The following is a 15,280-nucleotide window of genomic DNA, read 5'->3' as shown; positions in this document are numbered from 1 at the left end:
TCACAGGGTTGATTCACCGAGTTGTTTTGATATTCGGCATGAGACCCTCCCTGCAGCGTGACAAGTAAATGCTATTTTTATGTCTCACACGCAGCCACTCAAACCTCTCCTGTTTGCCTCCAGCAAAGTTATAAAGTCTCTCTGTTAGGCTGCTAGTATCAAACCCAGTGCATGCTGTTTTAAAAGTAATACAATGTTTACTAAAATTACATGTAATTTAGCAAAACCTTACCAAAAGGAGGCTTAAAAACTACTGATTTTCAGTGTGGTTCTTTCAACTTTTCCTACTTTAAATCTATTGAGCATAATAAGTCTGAAAAGTCAGTGGATGTGAACCTTTTTGTCCACTGTTCACCTTCACTGTTTTAACAAAAAAAAAAAAAAAAAAACATGTTAAAAAATAAAAAATCTCCAGACCTATAAGGTCAGATTTTGCCATGACATTTTTCTTAGAGGAAGAGCAAATAAGAATGCCCTATTTGTAAGCCCCTGAGTAGCTAGCAGAATGCCTTTTTCAGCTCAGTATTTTTTTTCCAAGAGCTTTAATGGATTTTATGTATCCACATGGCTCCCTGCATTAGAACATTAGGCTGAATGACTGGCAACCGCTGTGTCACTCTGCCCCACGTGTAGTGTTCTGATGGCGGAGGGACGGCACATAATTAAGCCTCTTAAGCCTACTCGCTAGGCATCTGACAAACATCTCTTTTGACTGATGAACAACCATTTTCCAGTAGTAGAAATTCTACCCAGCAGAAAAAAACTAAACAAAACAAAAAACCCATAACAAAACAGATCTCACAGCTCTGTAGACACCAAGGATGGAAGGGTGACCTTCAATTTGACACCATCACCATCTAATTTTAGCAGTATTTGATACATTGCGTATCAAAAACACACTTTTTAAGGTGTATTTATCCGCCTTCATGTTGGAGTCTATTAAGATGCCTGCAAGCTCTGCGGAAAACAAAGTTTGCGCCACAGGTGGAGAAATACACGATATTGGCGAAGAGGTTTTACCTTCTTTTCTACTCGAAAACACAGAGGCAGAGCCGCATCTCATCTATACCTTAACGACTGTTCTGGTATGGAAATCAAGGTCATTTATTTTATGTTACAGTTGGTAATAGATGCCACATTAAACTGAAGGCGAGTAAGAGTTTCAACTTTGAAAACACACATTACCAGAGAGAGACTAGGAATATTGTTTTTGCGGCTGGAGTACATCCTTTTAAATGATATACATAATGAGTTTATAATATGCATCTGGGCTACCTCCTCTCTACTTTGATGTCTTCCAAATGGCCCGGGTGTCATCAGCAAAACATGTAGGCACTTTCCCGCCTCATTGACTCCCAAATGTATTTTAAATATCATTCCTGGTAACGCAATTATTTAAAACGCTGAACTAAACACTTACTAATGGGGAAAAAGACAGCCACTTCGATAAATTCATTTCTCAAATGGTGGGCATTCGTGTTTCCTTTTTTCCCCTCTTTTCTCTCTCTGTGAAGCGGAGGCAACTCTGATGATAACAAAAAAACATCAGCAGCAGTAACACCCCCTGCCCTCACAGCCCCCTGTGGACATATTAAATCTATGGTTTCCTCACATTACCCACCAGTAGCTGCCTCTCCAAGGCTTTCTGCATTGTGGTCAACCACCTTCCTATCCCAAGGCAGTCAGTAAGAGGCTGGACATCAGCAACGGCCCTGATGAGCGCGAGGCACTTCATTTATGCAATCATAGGCAATTAGTTCCCTCTGATTATGAGGCTCTTAATGCTATTTTGAGTACTGTGTGCCACAGTACTACAGAAAGAAATTAAACTATAGCCCTCCCTCCACACTGAGCAGTCATTTAATATACTGGGAACATAATGAAATGTACACAGTAATTACAGTAATATTAAATGCTAATGTGTTTGCAATTGGCTCTGCTGTTAGCTTAAGAGAGTCAGAAAGACCGTGCAAGTTTAGACATGGATCAATTATCCATCAGGTGTTTCTTATCTTAGTGGTTTATGTGTTATTTCATGTTATTCCTATCAGAAAAAGCGAGATCAGTGCCTGAGCAACTCTGTGCTGGTTAATACGCTAGATACACATTTCAGCACATGCCTGCCATGAAGTTTGCATTCAGGTCGTGGAACAACTGATAAGAGATGATAGGCAAGTTTAATTGGCTATTGACATTATCTAAAGACAAGCTAGCTGTTGCACTTACTGTATGTATTTTCCGATTTTAATCCGGGCTCACTTGTTCTAATTTTCCTTGTATCATACTATAGTTCATCCAGTTGTATTAAGCTAGGCACACACAATCTGCTTTGCATATTTCATACCATTAAACATCTTGGATAACTAATCAGCAATGCTTTGCTTCTATACATGTGACACATAAAAGTCTACAACTGGGCTTAGGTGAGGTTTCCTGTTTGCAAATTTTCCTCAAATCTCATCACAATGCTTGAGATGTTGGTGAAGAACCTAAATGAATTTATAGAGCCTTGAATTGAACAGTAGCCCCAGACCATTCAGTGGAAGCATGATTACTTTTTCTGTATTCTTTCAGCCCTTAGCCCACTACCTATAATGTATTGTATGGGTCTTTGCAGATTCCAATTGTCTCTCAATGCACTGATCACCACGCAAATAGCCCTCTGTTTCATCATGACAATTGAGAGGTTCATATTTCAACCTAATAGTCCTGTATAACTTTAACCATCTATCACAACCTCATTTCATTGCGGTTGCAGTTAATACGCGCTTCCCTGCCAAGTGGAACATTTTCTAATGATGCACTCTCACATGAAAACAAGGCAAGTCATCCCAGGCTCTGCATCACTCACTAATGCACCCATCCATAATGTGTTCATAGCAGTCTGCCTAAAGGAGACAGCGATGACTACTACTAGGCATAGGCATAAGAGGGGATATGGGGAAGAGTGCAAGACACAAAACCTAAATGGCCACGATTATTATGAACAAAGTCACTGCCATTAAAGGCCGTATCACCCTCATAATAACGTCTCTAGATGTCATATCATTACCAAGAATACTAGGAAATATCTGAGATGGTATCTCAACAATAACAGTCAGTGGCAACCTGCATTATCACAGTAAGTCTGGCTTTGTGGGACGTTGATAAGTGCAGTCTAATAGGTGTATGTAAAGCCCGATGTAAACACCATCCTAATTAGAGAGACCTTTATCAGTTCCTCCGCTTTATGCAGATTGAACTGGTGCAAACGCTAGTGTCATTATCCTGTAATCAAGTAGCATTCAGCTGATGGTGCCGTCTCTTAAAAACCTGATTATAATGCATAACAAGGACACAGTGTTGCTTTATCTCCTCTGTTAGTTTATAAATATTTCAATTTTAAGGATGACCTAGCCAGATAAAGATCTTGCAGAGGTTTGCATGAACTTCATCATAAGTGAAAAGATTGCTGTATTTTAAAATATAAGTAAACAGAGGGCTAGTGTGTATTTAGTCAAAAACAACACAAAACAAATGTTGACAACATACCAAACTTCGAAACTTATAAACACCACTAAGTTTTCCTTCAATTAAGTAATTGCTTTTATTTTATAAAATTATCATCTCATTTTTTCCATTATCATGATGGACAAAATTTCAGAAATAACTTTTAAAAATTATTTCTTTTACTTTTTTTTCTTCTATTTTCTCGTAGCTGGACAGACAATCCGGAAATGAGTTCAAATGATTAGTGACCAAAACCAAAGACACTTTTTTTGTTTCAGTACATGGCATAAGTCAGCATACACTCACACATGTTAAATAAACCTCCCTTCATTCTTTCATCGTCGTCAGGGTTAACAGGATGACTTGCTAGCTAGCTAAGCTATAGTTTAGCTAATTTTCTAACGTCACTTTTCATAGTTACAACCACTCAGGTGCTTCTGATAATATCAAAACTGTTATGACGATGATGATGACGATGTCTGAAGTGAAAAAGAGACTATTATTTGTGGTCGTACAGACTATGAGGTCTCGAATCATAATAGAAAGTATACGTTAAAAAATCAAGGCGATATTACCTGGCAGTGATCAGGTTCAAGTTTACATGGTGAAACTGGAGACACCTGTTTAAGTGCCCACCTGTGCCTGCTGCTGTTGTAATCTGCATCTGTAATCAGAAAGAAAGTGTGATGTCATGTTTTAATCAGAACCATGTTTTCAATAGGTTTGTTATGGACGGCATCCAGCAGACATATAGATCCATACATTAGACTGTACCGGTGAAATATGGCAGACCTCTACCACACCATGTTCGCTCATTGTGGTAAGAGAAAATTCGCTAATGGAGCTTAATTTGGACATTCTTGATATATAGAAATATTCAAGCTCCCCGACAAAACATGATAGCATTCAGTGCACTAATGGGTTGCTAAGGTAGAATTTCTAAAGGGTTATTGCTGTTGTATTGACTTTATTGGCTTTTATAAAAGTTATCAAGCCGGTGAAAGGAATGTTAATGTTTAAATGCGGAGTGCTACTGGCTTCCAAATGAGTAATTTCTAGTTTGCCATCACACTGCGGTATACAACTTATGCAAGGATGAAATGCACAAGTCCCCTTTGAAGGTGCATCTGAACGAGATAGATCCAATTACCCCATCTAGTGGCGACACCAGCCACGATGGCTTTACTTTATTGGGGGGGAAAGAAAATAGAAGATCATGGCTTTGTGAAATATTTTAATGACCAGCTTACAAATCTGCCAACTCTCAAGTTTAAATTCCTCAACATAACGCACTGGAAGTTTTCACTTGGAGCTGGTGTACTTGGTGACGGCCTTGGTTCCCTCAGACACGGCGTGTTTAGCCAGCTCCCCGGGCAGCAGCAGCCTCACCGCAGTTTGCACCTCTCTGCTGGTGATGGTGGAGCGCTTGTTGTACTGAGCCAGGCGGGACGCTTCTGTGGCAATCCTCTCGAACAGGTCATTGACGAAGGAGTTCATGATGCTCATGGCTCTGCTCGAAATCCCCGTGTCCGGATGAACCTGAGGGCAGGAAGAAGGGTTGCCATGCAACTTAATTAGAGGACAAAGAAAACCGAGGCAGCCGTAAGGTTCGTTGCGCCTTTCTTCTTCTTCACCCACCTGTTTCAAAACTTTATAGATGTACATCGCGTAAGTCTCTCTTCTTTTGGCTTTTCTTTTGGCTTTTTTCTCAGTTGAACTCTTCCCCTTCTTTTTGGATACGTCGTTAGTCATGTTAACTAGTCAAAACTGCTATATCCACTTATTCAGGAGCGGTTATCCCAAAGCTTGGCTGACGGGCAGCTGCTTATGTAGCGTGCCTTAATTAGTCATTAATTTACTTCACCTGGTTTGCTTCTCTAGGCTAGACTGATAGACATCAAAGTATAGCCAAATACTGACCATGAGAACGGTTATTTATCACAATAGTATTATTCCTTTTTTCCTTCGTATTCTGTGTTTTAGTGGCTTTATTTATTTAGTTTTACATTTTTTATTGCAAGTGGAAGTAGATTTCTATATTTAGGATGTTGCGCCTAACAATGGTGTCCACTGGGTGGCGGACTTGCATTAGTTTTAAAGACTCGACATGCGCTTGAAAGCGGATTTCTATACTTGCTTTTGATTTAATTGCAATCCACTTTAATCTTCCTTCTGCCTCGTGGGTCATTAAATGTACCAAACATGTGGATGCTATTAAGCATCATAACATTTATCAACAACACCTCTGAGTTCCATTTGCAGTCATATCCAGTGTTTAGGTGACAATCAGCCAGACATGTAAGGTTATAAGGTTTTCCGATAGATTAATGCGCACTGTGTTTATTAAAAATGCATGCCATTATGCGCAAGGTTGAATTAAAGCTTTAACCCCAGCCCCAAAGCCCAGAGTTCATTTTGTTCACAGTAGTATTTTTTAGTGTGACAAAATTAACTCTGCACTCTTAATGGGGCACAGTGGTGCAGAGGATTGGACTGCTGCAAGAAGGCTCGGTAACCCCAGGTGGCCAGCTGGCAGTCTTTTTGCCATCTCCTTGTACCTGTGAAGGTTTCCCCTAACCGCACCACTTTCCTCCCACAGTCCAAAATATGCAAGTTAGGTTTACTGGTGCGGCACGGTGGTTAGCACTGTTGCCGCACAGCAAGAAGGTCCTGAGTTCAATTCCACCATCAGGCCAGGGTCTTTCTGTGTGGAGTTTGCATGTTCTCCCCGTGTTTGTGTGGGTTCCCTCCGGGTACTCCGGCTTCCTCCCACCGTCCAAAGACATGCAGCTTGTGGGGATAGGTTAATTGGATAATCCAAATTGTCACTAGGTGTGAGTGAATGTGAGTGCGAATGGTTGTTTGTCCCTGTGTGTTGGCCCTGCGACAGACTGGCGACCTGTCCAGGGTGTACCCCGCCTCTCGCCCTATGACAGCTGGGATAGGCTCCAGCGCCCCTCGCAACCCTGAAAAGGGTAAGCAGAAGCAAATGGATGGATGGAGGTTTACTGGTGACTCTTAGTTGCCCAGTCTCTTTGTGGCTGTACTCCACCAGTGCTTTAAAGATAATAGAGCAGAGTGAATGGATAGATTGAAAAAAAAAAAAAAATTCAGTGTGATGCTAATGATTGTTTCCTGCCACATCCATCCACCCATCCATCCTTTTGACCTCTCCGGACATGTCCCCTTTCACATGTCAGAATTTATGCTTCAGCTGAACTTTTACAAATGCAAAACTTACATTATTTATGATGATTTTCATGATTATTGCTCTCATTAGCAAACAGAAATCACGTGTTTAAATATAGACTGCTGTACTAACTGTTGAAATTTCCTTTTTCTTTGTGTTTATTTTGAAAAACTTGAAATGGAAAACTTTTCATTTGAGGAGTAATACGACTATTACTGCCAGAAGTAAGGACAAATTAATGGTAGCAGGTAATAGAAGTGAGCCCATAGGTTTTTCACTCTTCTCTTTTAATGTTAAATACTGAATACAGGGAGTGCAGAATTATTAGGCAAATGAGTATTTTGTCCACATCTTCCTCTTCATGCATGTTTTCCTACTCCAAGCTGTATAGGATTGAAAGCCTACTACCAATTAAGCATATTAGGTGATGTGCATCTCTGTAATGAGAAGGGGTGTGGTCTAATGACATCAACACCCTATATCAGGTGTGCATAATTATTAGGCAACGTCCTTTCCTTTGGCAAAATGGGTCAAAAGAAGGACTTGACAGGCTCAGAAAAGTCAAAAATAGTGAGATATCTTGCAGAGGGATGCAGCAGTCTCAAAATTGCAAAGCTTCTGAAGCGTGATCATCGAACAATCAAGCGTTTCATTCAAAATAGTCAACAGGGTCGCAAGAAGCGTGTGGAAAAACCAAGGCGCAACATAACTGCCCATGAACTGAGAGAAGTCAAGCGTGCAGCTGCCAAGATGCCACTTGCCACCAGTTTGGCCATATTTCAGAGCTGCAACATCACTGGAGTGCCCAAAAGCACAAGGTGTGCAATACTCAGAGACATGGCCAAGGTAAGAAAGGCTGAAAGACGACCACCACTGAACAAGACACACAAGCTGAAACGTTAAGACTGGGCCAAGAAATATCTCAAGACTGATTTTTCTAAGGTTTTATGGACTGATGAAATGAGAGTGAGTCTTGATGGGCCAGATGGATGGGCCCGTGGCTGGATTGGTAAAGGGCAGAGAGCTCCAGTCCGACTCAGACGCCAGCAAGGTGGAGGTGGAGTACTGGTTTGGGCTGGTATCATCAAAGATGAGCTTGTGGGGCCTTTTCGGGTTGAGGATGGAGTCAAGCTCAACTCCCAGTCCTACTGCCAGTTTCTGGAAGACACCTTCTTCAAGCAGTGGTACAGGAAGAAGTCTGCATCCTTCAAGAAAAACATGATTTTCATGCAGGACAATGCTCCATCACACACGTCCAAGTACTCCACAGCGTGGCTGGCAAGAAAGGGTATAAAAGAAGAAAAACTAATGACATGGCCTCCTTGTTCACCTGATCTGAACCCCATTGAGAACCTGTGGTCCATCATCAAATGTGAGATTTACAAGGAGGGAAAACAGTACACCTCTCTGAACAGTGTCTGGGAGGCTGTGGTTGCTGCTGCACGCAATGTTGATGGTGAACAGATCAAAACACTGATAGAATCCATGGATGGCAGGCTTTTGAGTGTCCTTGCAAAGAAAGGTGGCTATATTGGTCGCTGATTTGTTTTTGTTTTGTTTTTGAATGTCAGAAATGTATATTTGTGAATGTGGAGATGTTATATTGGTTTCACTGGTAAAAATAAATAATTGAAATGGGTATATAATTGTTTTTTGTTAAGTTGCCTAATAATTATGCACAGTAATAGTCACCTGCACACACAGATATCCCCCTAAAATAGCTAAAACTAAAAACAAACTAAAAACTACTTCCAAAAACATTCAGCTTTGATATTAATGAGTTTTTTGGGTTCACTGAGAACATGGTTGTTGTTCAATAATAGCATTATTCCTCAAAAATACAACTTGCCTAATAATTCTGCACTCCCTGTATATTTCAGTCTGGGCTGGTGTAAATGTGTGATTGTGGCTGTTTGCTTAGTAGTGCCGTGTTTACATCTCTAAGCTTGTGTTTGATCCTGGGCTCTTTCCATCCCCGATACATGTAAGCTTTTCATGCTGATGATTAAGATTAAATGTTTATGCTCCAGGCCTGTATTTATTCCAGGTATTGTTGTTGTTGTTTTATCTGGAATGAAAAGTTTACCGTCCAAATTGGCCTTCAGCATGTGATCTATTCATTAAATAGGATATTCAAGGACGAGTTAGAGCCAACGTGATTATAAAAACATATCAGCATTTGACTTTGTCTTTAAAGCAGTGCGGTTACTTTTTTTATTCTTTGAAATTCTCAGCATTGTTGCATCTTTATGATTTTAGTTGGAAAATATTTTCTCCATATAGCAATAAGATATTTCCTAGCACTGGCACGCTAGTGAACGTGTTAGACAAAATTGCAGTCGAAAGCTTTATCAATCTTGTCTGATCCGTTTGTGCATACTGGAGGTCTTAGCTTCTGTATCAACAGCAGTTTATCTGTTTGATCGATGAGCTCCAAGGTACAGGAAGTAAACTGAATACAAATGATTCACATACAAATCTCTCTAAACGGCGTAGCACCGTGTTATGCTCATTCATTTCCATCATAACAAAGCTTTCTACAGCCTTAAACATGTTTGAAGTGACATTTGAAATACATACAATTTATTTCCTTATAGGTGTCTACAAAATGTAGGTAAATTTGCTTTTCTGAAATAGGCACTTTAGGTTGCTTAAGGCAACTGAATTCTCTAATGCTTGAAAACTCTGGACTACTTTTTAAAAAACTTGAATCTGCAGTTCTGTCAAGTGGTATCTGCTCATCAAAAAGCATACATAATTTATATATAGCGTTCAGCTAAAACATTAAAGTCACCGATAGATGATGTAACATTGCATTGCATTGTCTGCTAGAAAACAATGAGCATTTGTGTGGATGCGACTGACTACCCACCTAAATATTGCTGCAGACCAAGCATGCCTCTATGGCAAAAGCGCTCCCAGGTAGCAGCAGCCTCCCCCTGCACGATACTGGGTTTGCACCTCACAGCAAAAGCTGCAAAGCATCCAGCTCCAAAAGATCCAACTTGATTGAGCTTCCATACGATGCTCTAATGACGATGATGATGATGATGATAATGATAATGATGACAGGTTTCACAGAGGGCCCACTTCACAGCCACACTACAGGAGACGCCCAGAGGTCTAGTGTCCTGTGCCCAAGCTGTTCTGGTGGAAATTAGACAGTATTATGCAATATGGAAAAAAAGTGTATTAACTTCACCCCCAACTGGGTGTGGCAGGTAGCTGCCCCTCCCTGTATCTGGTCCTACCAGAAGTTTCTTCCTGTTAAAAGGAAGTTTTTTCTTTCCACTGTCGCCAAATGCTTGCTGATAGGGGGTCATCCGATTGTTGAGGTTTTCTCTGTATTATTTTAGATCTTTACCTTACTATATAAAACAACTTGAGGCAACTGTTGTGATTTGATCGTGCTACAAATAAAACTGAAGTGAACTGAATTAAAATTGAATTGAACTGAGCTTAAGGATTTACTCTTTATCACTGAACAGATGTCGTAGATTTAAAATTGTCTGTCTTTCTTTTTCTGTTTGAAATTTGCACATTTGTGTTAATCAGTGAATTCTCAGTGTTAACACAAAGTGTTTGAACAGAGCCAAATTTCTTCATAGTGCTGCATTATGCCAGTACTTATTCCAGAGTCCAGGAATTTGTCTTTTCCTGTCGCAAGCACACATTGAGCAGTAGCTTACATATGAATCGGCTTTTATCTCAGAATAGCATTTATGCAAGGTCATTTGCAGCAACTGTCACCGATTAAGTAGCAGCCATTGGATGAGAAGGCCATCTTTTTGTTTCTGTTGTTTGACAGATTTTTGCTGCTGAACTTTTGCAACTCAGAAGAAAAGATGAGAAAAAAAGGTGAATCTGTCTGACTGTCACATACAAAAAGTGAGATGTTGTTCTTTTTTCTTCTTCTTCTTCACAGTTTAATGTTGCTTAAGGCTTTGAAACATATTTGTTTTATTGTATTCTTTTCTATAGAGTTTGTTGCCCCTTAGAATGAAACTCGGCTCGATATCTGCAGTTATTACAGCTCATGTTGTGTCTCAATGATGTATACAAATACATCTGTTTCTGTGAGCATGCCCACACTTTCATTTTGCAGTCATTGAATGAGCAGTCCAAAGCCTTGATAACAACACAGCATTGTGCTTAACATTGGTTATAAAGTCTTAACCCCCACCCTGAAAAAGGCAAGACTAGAAAAAAAGTTCAAACGTTTTGACATAATTTGTCTTATCTAATGGGTAACCTCTGGGTAACATGTGGAGGTGTGTGTGTTGTGGGTGGGTGAGGGGGGGTTTGTTTTACACAAACAAAGTGCGAATAGTTTTAGGTTTAGTGCTATTAAAGGAACTGTACCAGGCTTATTAAATTATTGAGATAAAAAATGTGAATGGAGACCCAGTAAATACTGAATCTTACAGTGCCTACTTATTTAAGCTATTTTTATAGGTTTGTTGTGTTTAACTTATTTGTTTTTTCAACTTTAACTTTTTTAACTTTTATTTGCTGTAACAAGAAATGTCCTAGCTTTGAATAACTCTTCTCTTATCTTGTCTTAATGAAGAGTACATAGCCTGAAGTAGAAGGATAATTTCCAACATTACTCATGTGTCTGCTCTGCAGTGGGCTATTTATCATTAGATGGTTACAGTAACACCATATTTCTGCTGCATTTATGAAATTATAGAACAACAATAACTAAAATTGTGTACTTTTTATTACGTAAAGATGAGAACTGTTGTGAAGTGGAGGAAAAATGTCCTGTTTAGAGTGACTTTGCCAAAGCTCTAGAGCTACTTTGTAGTTAATCAAATGAAAAGGAGGCTGGTTTGATATCCAGTAGAGCGATTAGCAGTACGATACCTCTGAAGATACTAAAAGTAAACAAACAATATGAAAGTTTCAGTTTCATTTTCCAACTGCAGATCAAGCAGACCAGCAGCCAGTGTGAGCAAATAAATGTGTCCAAACACTGTGAAATCCTCTGTTTTCCTCCATTCCTTTTTTGTAAAATTCATAGTTAGAGGGACTAAAGAAGATTTTATGTGCCTACATCCATACTGCCTGCTGTAATTGAGGTTCAGCAAAATTAAGAGGGTGTTTTTCATAATCATGTGATTCTGTTTTTTGTAAAAGCTACAGGGAGGGATGGACAAGAGAGCCTTAGATTCATTTTGACCTCTTAGTGTGTTGATCTGAGGCAATGGTTCACCAGCCGAGTATCAGTTCCACCACAAGTTGATTTCCAATCCTTTGCAGAGATTTCAGTTTCCAAATCTTCGTTCCATGCATTCAGCTTAGATTGTGAACTCTGGTATGAAAGAGCAGATTATAAAATTGTGATGCGATTCCTTCTTTTAAACAGCCCTCTGTTGTGACATTTTCAGCAGGTGTTAGTGGAGATCCAGTATGTGAATTATGTTGAAGCTCTATAAAGCTTTGCAGCTGTAGAAAGTGAAAAATGCTTTCTATTCAGATTAAAAATGCGTCTCGGTTATTGAAAAGACATGATAACATCAGAGTTTGGATGATAGAGATCTTAAATCTTTCCAAGCCCTTAAGAAGCCCAGCATTTAAATGTAGCATCTGTTCCTGCGGGGATGAAAAAGCGGTTACTCCATATTCTGCAGTGTTGTGACAAAGAGTTTGGCTCTTTAACATATTAGGTTTCAATCACATGTTTTAACAACTGAAGCACCAATCTGCTTTTGCACTTTTTGGCTGTTTAACTATTTTTAGCCAAAAAAACTAACTCTGTTACATTTATTGACTTTGTTCTTATAGTCACAGTAACATTGTTACAAATGTGCTTGTGCCAACTTTCGAAAACTGTATATTGGAAAACAAAGTGCTTAGAGGCTGGGATCACACTTTTAATCTAATCAATAGTTCAGGGTCTGTTATTATGTCTTCATCCTGGCACTGCCCCCTCCAGTGCAGTGTTGCATCTTTGCTTCTCATTCTTTACTTAATGATATATGCGCTCTTAAATGTCATCTGCTTTAATACCGTGTCCAGTTGCTAACAGGGTAATCTGTTCTCAGAGGTGCTTGCCAAATCTCCATAACTTGGGCACTGCATAGAAGGACTTGCTGTAATTGCTCTTTTTTTTAGCTCTGCATCATATCAGGGCGGTTTGCTTGTCATGGGAATTTTTTGCTGAACTGTCGTAATTATAGCTCATTACTTAATGTCCAGCACCGTTTAGAGTCACATAAAGTGGCAGCTGTAATCACGTGCTGTTTTCACATTTATTGTCAGACCAGGTAAAGCTGTGTTAAGAGTACTCTGAAGATTGCCAAAGGTTTTGCAGCCTCGTTCTCATGAATGAGAATGAATCAGTGTTTGGGACTGTGTATACATTTTAATCTAAACTCTTACAATCATCCCAGTGATCTGTTACAGTCAGAGCACAAATAATAGAAACTATTTTCAGTAAGTCTTCCAGGCGGATGCATTTGGTCACATTTCTGGCAGTGCTGCAAGCTTTTATGGACGAATATACAACACATTCGGTTTGAGTCCACAAAAACAAAAAACAATATATGGAACTGTAAACTAGATATCTACCATTTGAATGAAGTATTCTACCGTATATAGAAAAATGGAGGAATATAGATTATGACTTAAAGCTTAATTGTATCACACATTACTTCATCATTGTTTGTATATAATGAGAAAACAGGTTCTCGTGATCACTAGTAAGCAGTGTTTATGACACAGACACATTATATTGTGTCCCTTATGGTACATAGTCCAAAGCCCAGAGGTGCTTGGGGCCTGGAAATTTTACAGAACATTAGTTAATAGTTTAAAGTCAAATTCAAAGGCTCCTTCAAAGAGAGTACAGTGCTTAGTAGTGCCTTAAATATTACTCTTCCTAATTAATATTCACTGCATTATGCTGTGCATTCTACCATCCACTTGAAAGCCAATTACTGCTGAAAAGTCTCCCACTTTCATGCTGCAACTGCAACAACAGGCTTACCTGCTAGTGTGAATTTAGGTTTGTTAATGTTAACACAGGATGATGTTATCAAAATATAGAAAATGGAAATAAATACAGTGTGAAAAGCATTTGCATTTTCTGAGTGTACGTCGAAAAGAGAATGCAGATGTATGCAAAAGTGATGATGAAAATCACTATAAGATAAATACTGAATATTTATTGAGGTGTGTACGAATGTTTCTATGTTTATTCCATTAAGGGTGATTCATCTACTTTAAATTCTAATCAAGAGGATTTAAATCTATTGAGGTTTTAAATGATTGTTTGGTTATAGTGAAAATATGTCAGTATTGTTGCTGTTGGTGTCACAAAAGTTTCACTTTAATGTTTTCTGTTTTTCTAATACAAGTGAGTGAAGGTAGCAGTGGTGCAGATCTTCAACAATCTAATGATCTGATTTGATTTGTTAGTGCCGTGATTTCATTCAGAGTCACATCTCGATTCAAAAGGATACTTCATGTCATGTAGAGCATAGGACCCTATGCTCTACATGACAGTACATTTAGAAAAAAACGTATTGCTTCTGTGAAAGGATGGCTAGGAGAAAGCCCTTTCTCTCTAAGATCATGACAGCAGGGCTTAAGTTTGCAAAGTTGCATCTGAACAAATGATAAGACCTCTGGAACAATGTCCTTTGGGGAGACAAGACCAAAATGAAGATGTTTGAGATGTATGCACAGTGCCACATTTGGCGAAAACCAAACGCAGCATATCAGCACAAAAACCTCCTACCAGCTGTCGAGCACAATGATGGAGGGGTGATGATTTTGTGATGATTTGATTTGCAGCCACAGGACCTGGGCACCTTGCAGTCACTGACTCCTCAGTATACCAAAGTATTCTAGAGTCAAACATGAAGCCGTCTCTCTGACAGCTGAAACTTGTCCTGGGTTTGGGTACATGAAGAATCAGGGGAAAAAAGCGGATGCTGTTCTGTCAATGTTCTTTCTCTGCTAGTGGACAACAGCTTCTCTTCTTCTGCATAGGTACTTAGGGAAAGCCATCATTATCCAAAAGGCGTGCAGATGCAGGGCTTTTGAAGCAAAACACAATATATAGACAGTTTTTGTTTTGGGTTTTTTTTGCTTGTCACAGTTTGTGGGAGGTTTTTTTTTTTAAGTGCATCAGTTTGTGTTCGACAGATTGTTTCATTAGGTAGTGCTCAAGTTCAGTGCCCTTCTCCACTAATCTGTCATTGTTGTGAAATGTTTACGAAATGTAACTATTTGCACAGTTAATTATGAAGTCATTAAATGTGAAACAGTCCCAAATTCATTTTAAAATATTGCTTTTCCACCTTGTTTATTTGAACAAGGGTTTTTTTTTCTTTGTTTTTGTTGTTTTTTTGGTGTTTGGGAATTAACTCACAATCACAGAAAATAAGAATCACAGTTCTAATGTATTGCATTTTTTCTAGCCATTATTTTAAAAAAGTAACATTTCATCACATTAACAAAAGCCCAGCCCTTGCAGAGGAGGTTGGGTGTTGTTGCTGAACATGTGTTTTTCTACATATTGTCTTATCAGCAAACAGCAGAATTGGCTGTTTTTAGTGCAGGGACTGCCACATCTAATGCTCCCTGCAT

General features: G+C 39.2%; 1 protein-coding gene across 2 annotated transcripts; it reads right to left on the bottom strand.

Annotated features, from left to right (window-relative positions):
- Nucleotides 1–5,358, bottom strand: h2bk1 (H2B.K variant histone 1). 2 transcript variants are annotated; one of them, XR_014916342.1, is made up of 4 exons: nt 5,128–5,358; nt 4,783–5,028; nt 4,065–4,153; nt 1–50 (listed from the first exon to the last, which is right to left on the bottom strand). XR_014916342.1 is itself a non-coding variant. In XM_085438752.1 (2 exons), the coding sequence occupies exons 1-2, from the start codon at nt 5,239–5,241 to the stop codon at nt 4,792–4,794; spliced, it is 351 nt and encodes a 116-aa protein (XP_085294878.1). In that variant the 5' UTR covers nt 5,242–5,358; the 3' UTR covers nt 4,707–4,791. The 2 variants fall into 2 exon arrangements, 1 of the variants encoding a protein (XP_085294878.1); XM_085438752.1 differs by lacking the exons at nt 1–50; nt 4,065–4,153 and having other exon boundaries at nt 4,707–5,028.
- Nucleotides 5,359–15,280: the final 9,922 nt, after the last annotated feature.

The sequence above is a fragment of the Copadichromis virginalis genome, linkage group LG18, assembly GCF_057382275.1.
Source record: "Copadichromis virginalis isolate Kocher_CV1m ecotype Utaka linkage group LG18, C_Virginalis_male_GT1.1, whole genome shotgun sequence".
Taxonomy (NCBI): domain Eukaryota; kingdom Metazoa; phylum Chordata; class Actinopteri; order Cichliformes; family Cichlidae; genus Copadichromis; species Copadichromis virginalis.
The sequence above is the reverse complement of the archived record's forward strand: the minus strand, read 5'-3'. Positions and strand labels throughout refer to the sequence as shown.

Bases quoted from the DNA above. Each gene is read 5' to 3' on its own strand.
- h2bk1 (XM_085438752.1), bottom strand. From the start codon at position 5,241: ATGACTAACGACGTATCCAAAAAGAAGGGGAAGAGTTCAACTGAGAAA. The intron at 5,029-5,127 runs GTGGGTGAAGAA...TCCTGCCCTCAG, and splicing joins TCTATAAAGTTTTGAAACAG to GTTCATCCGGACACGGGGAT.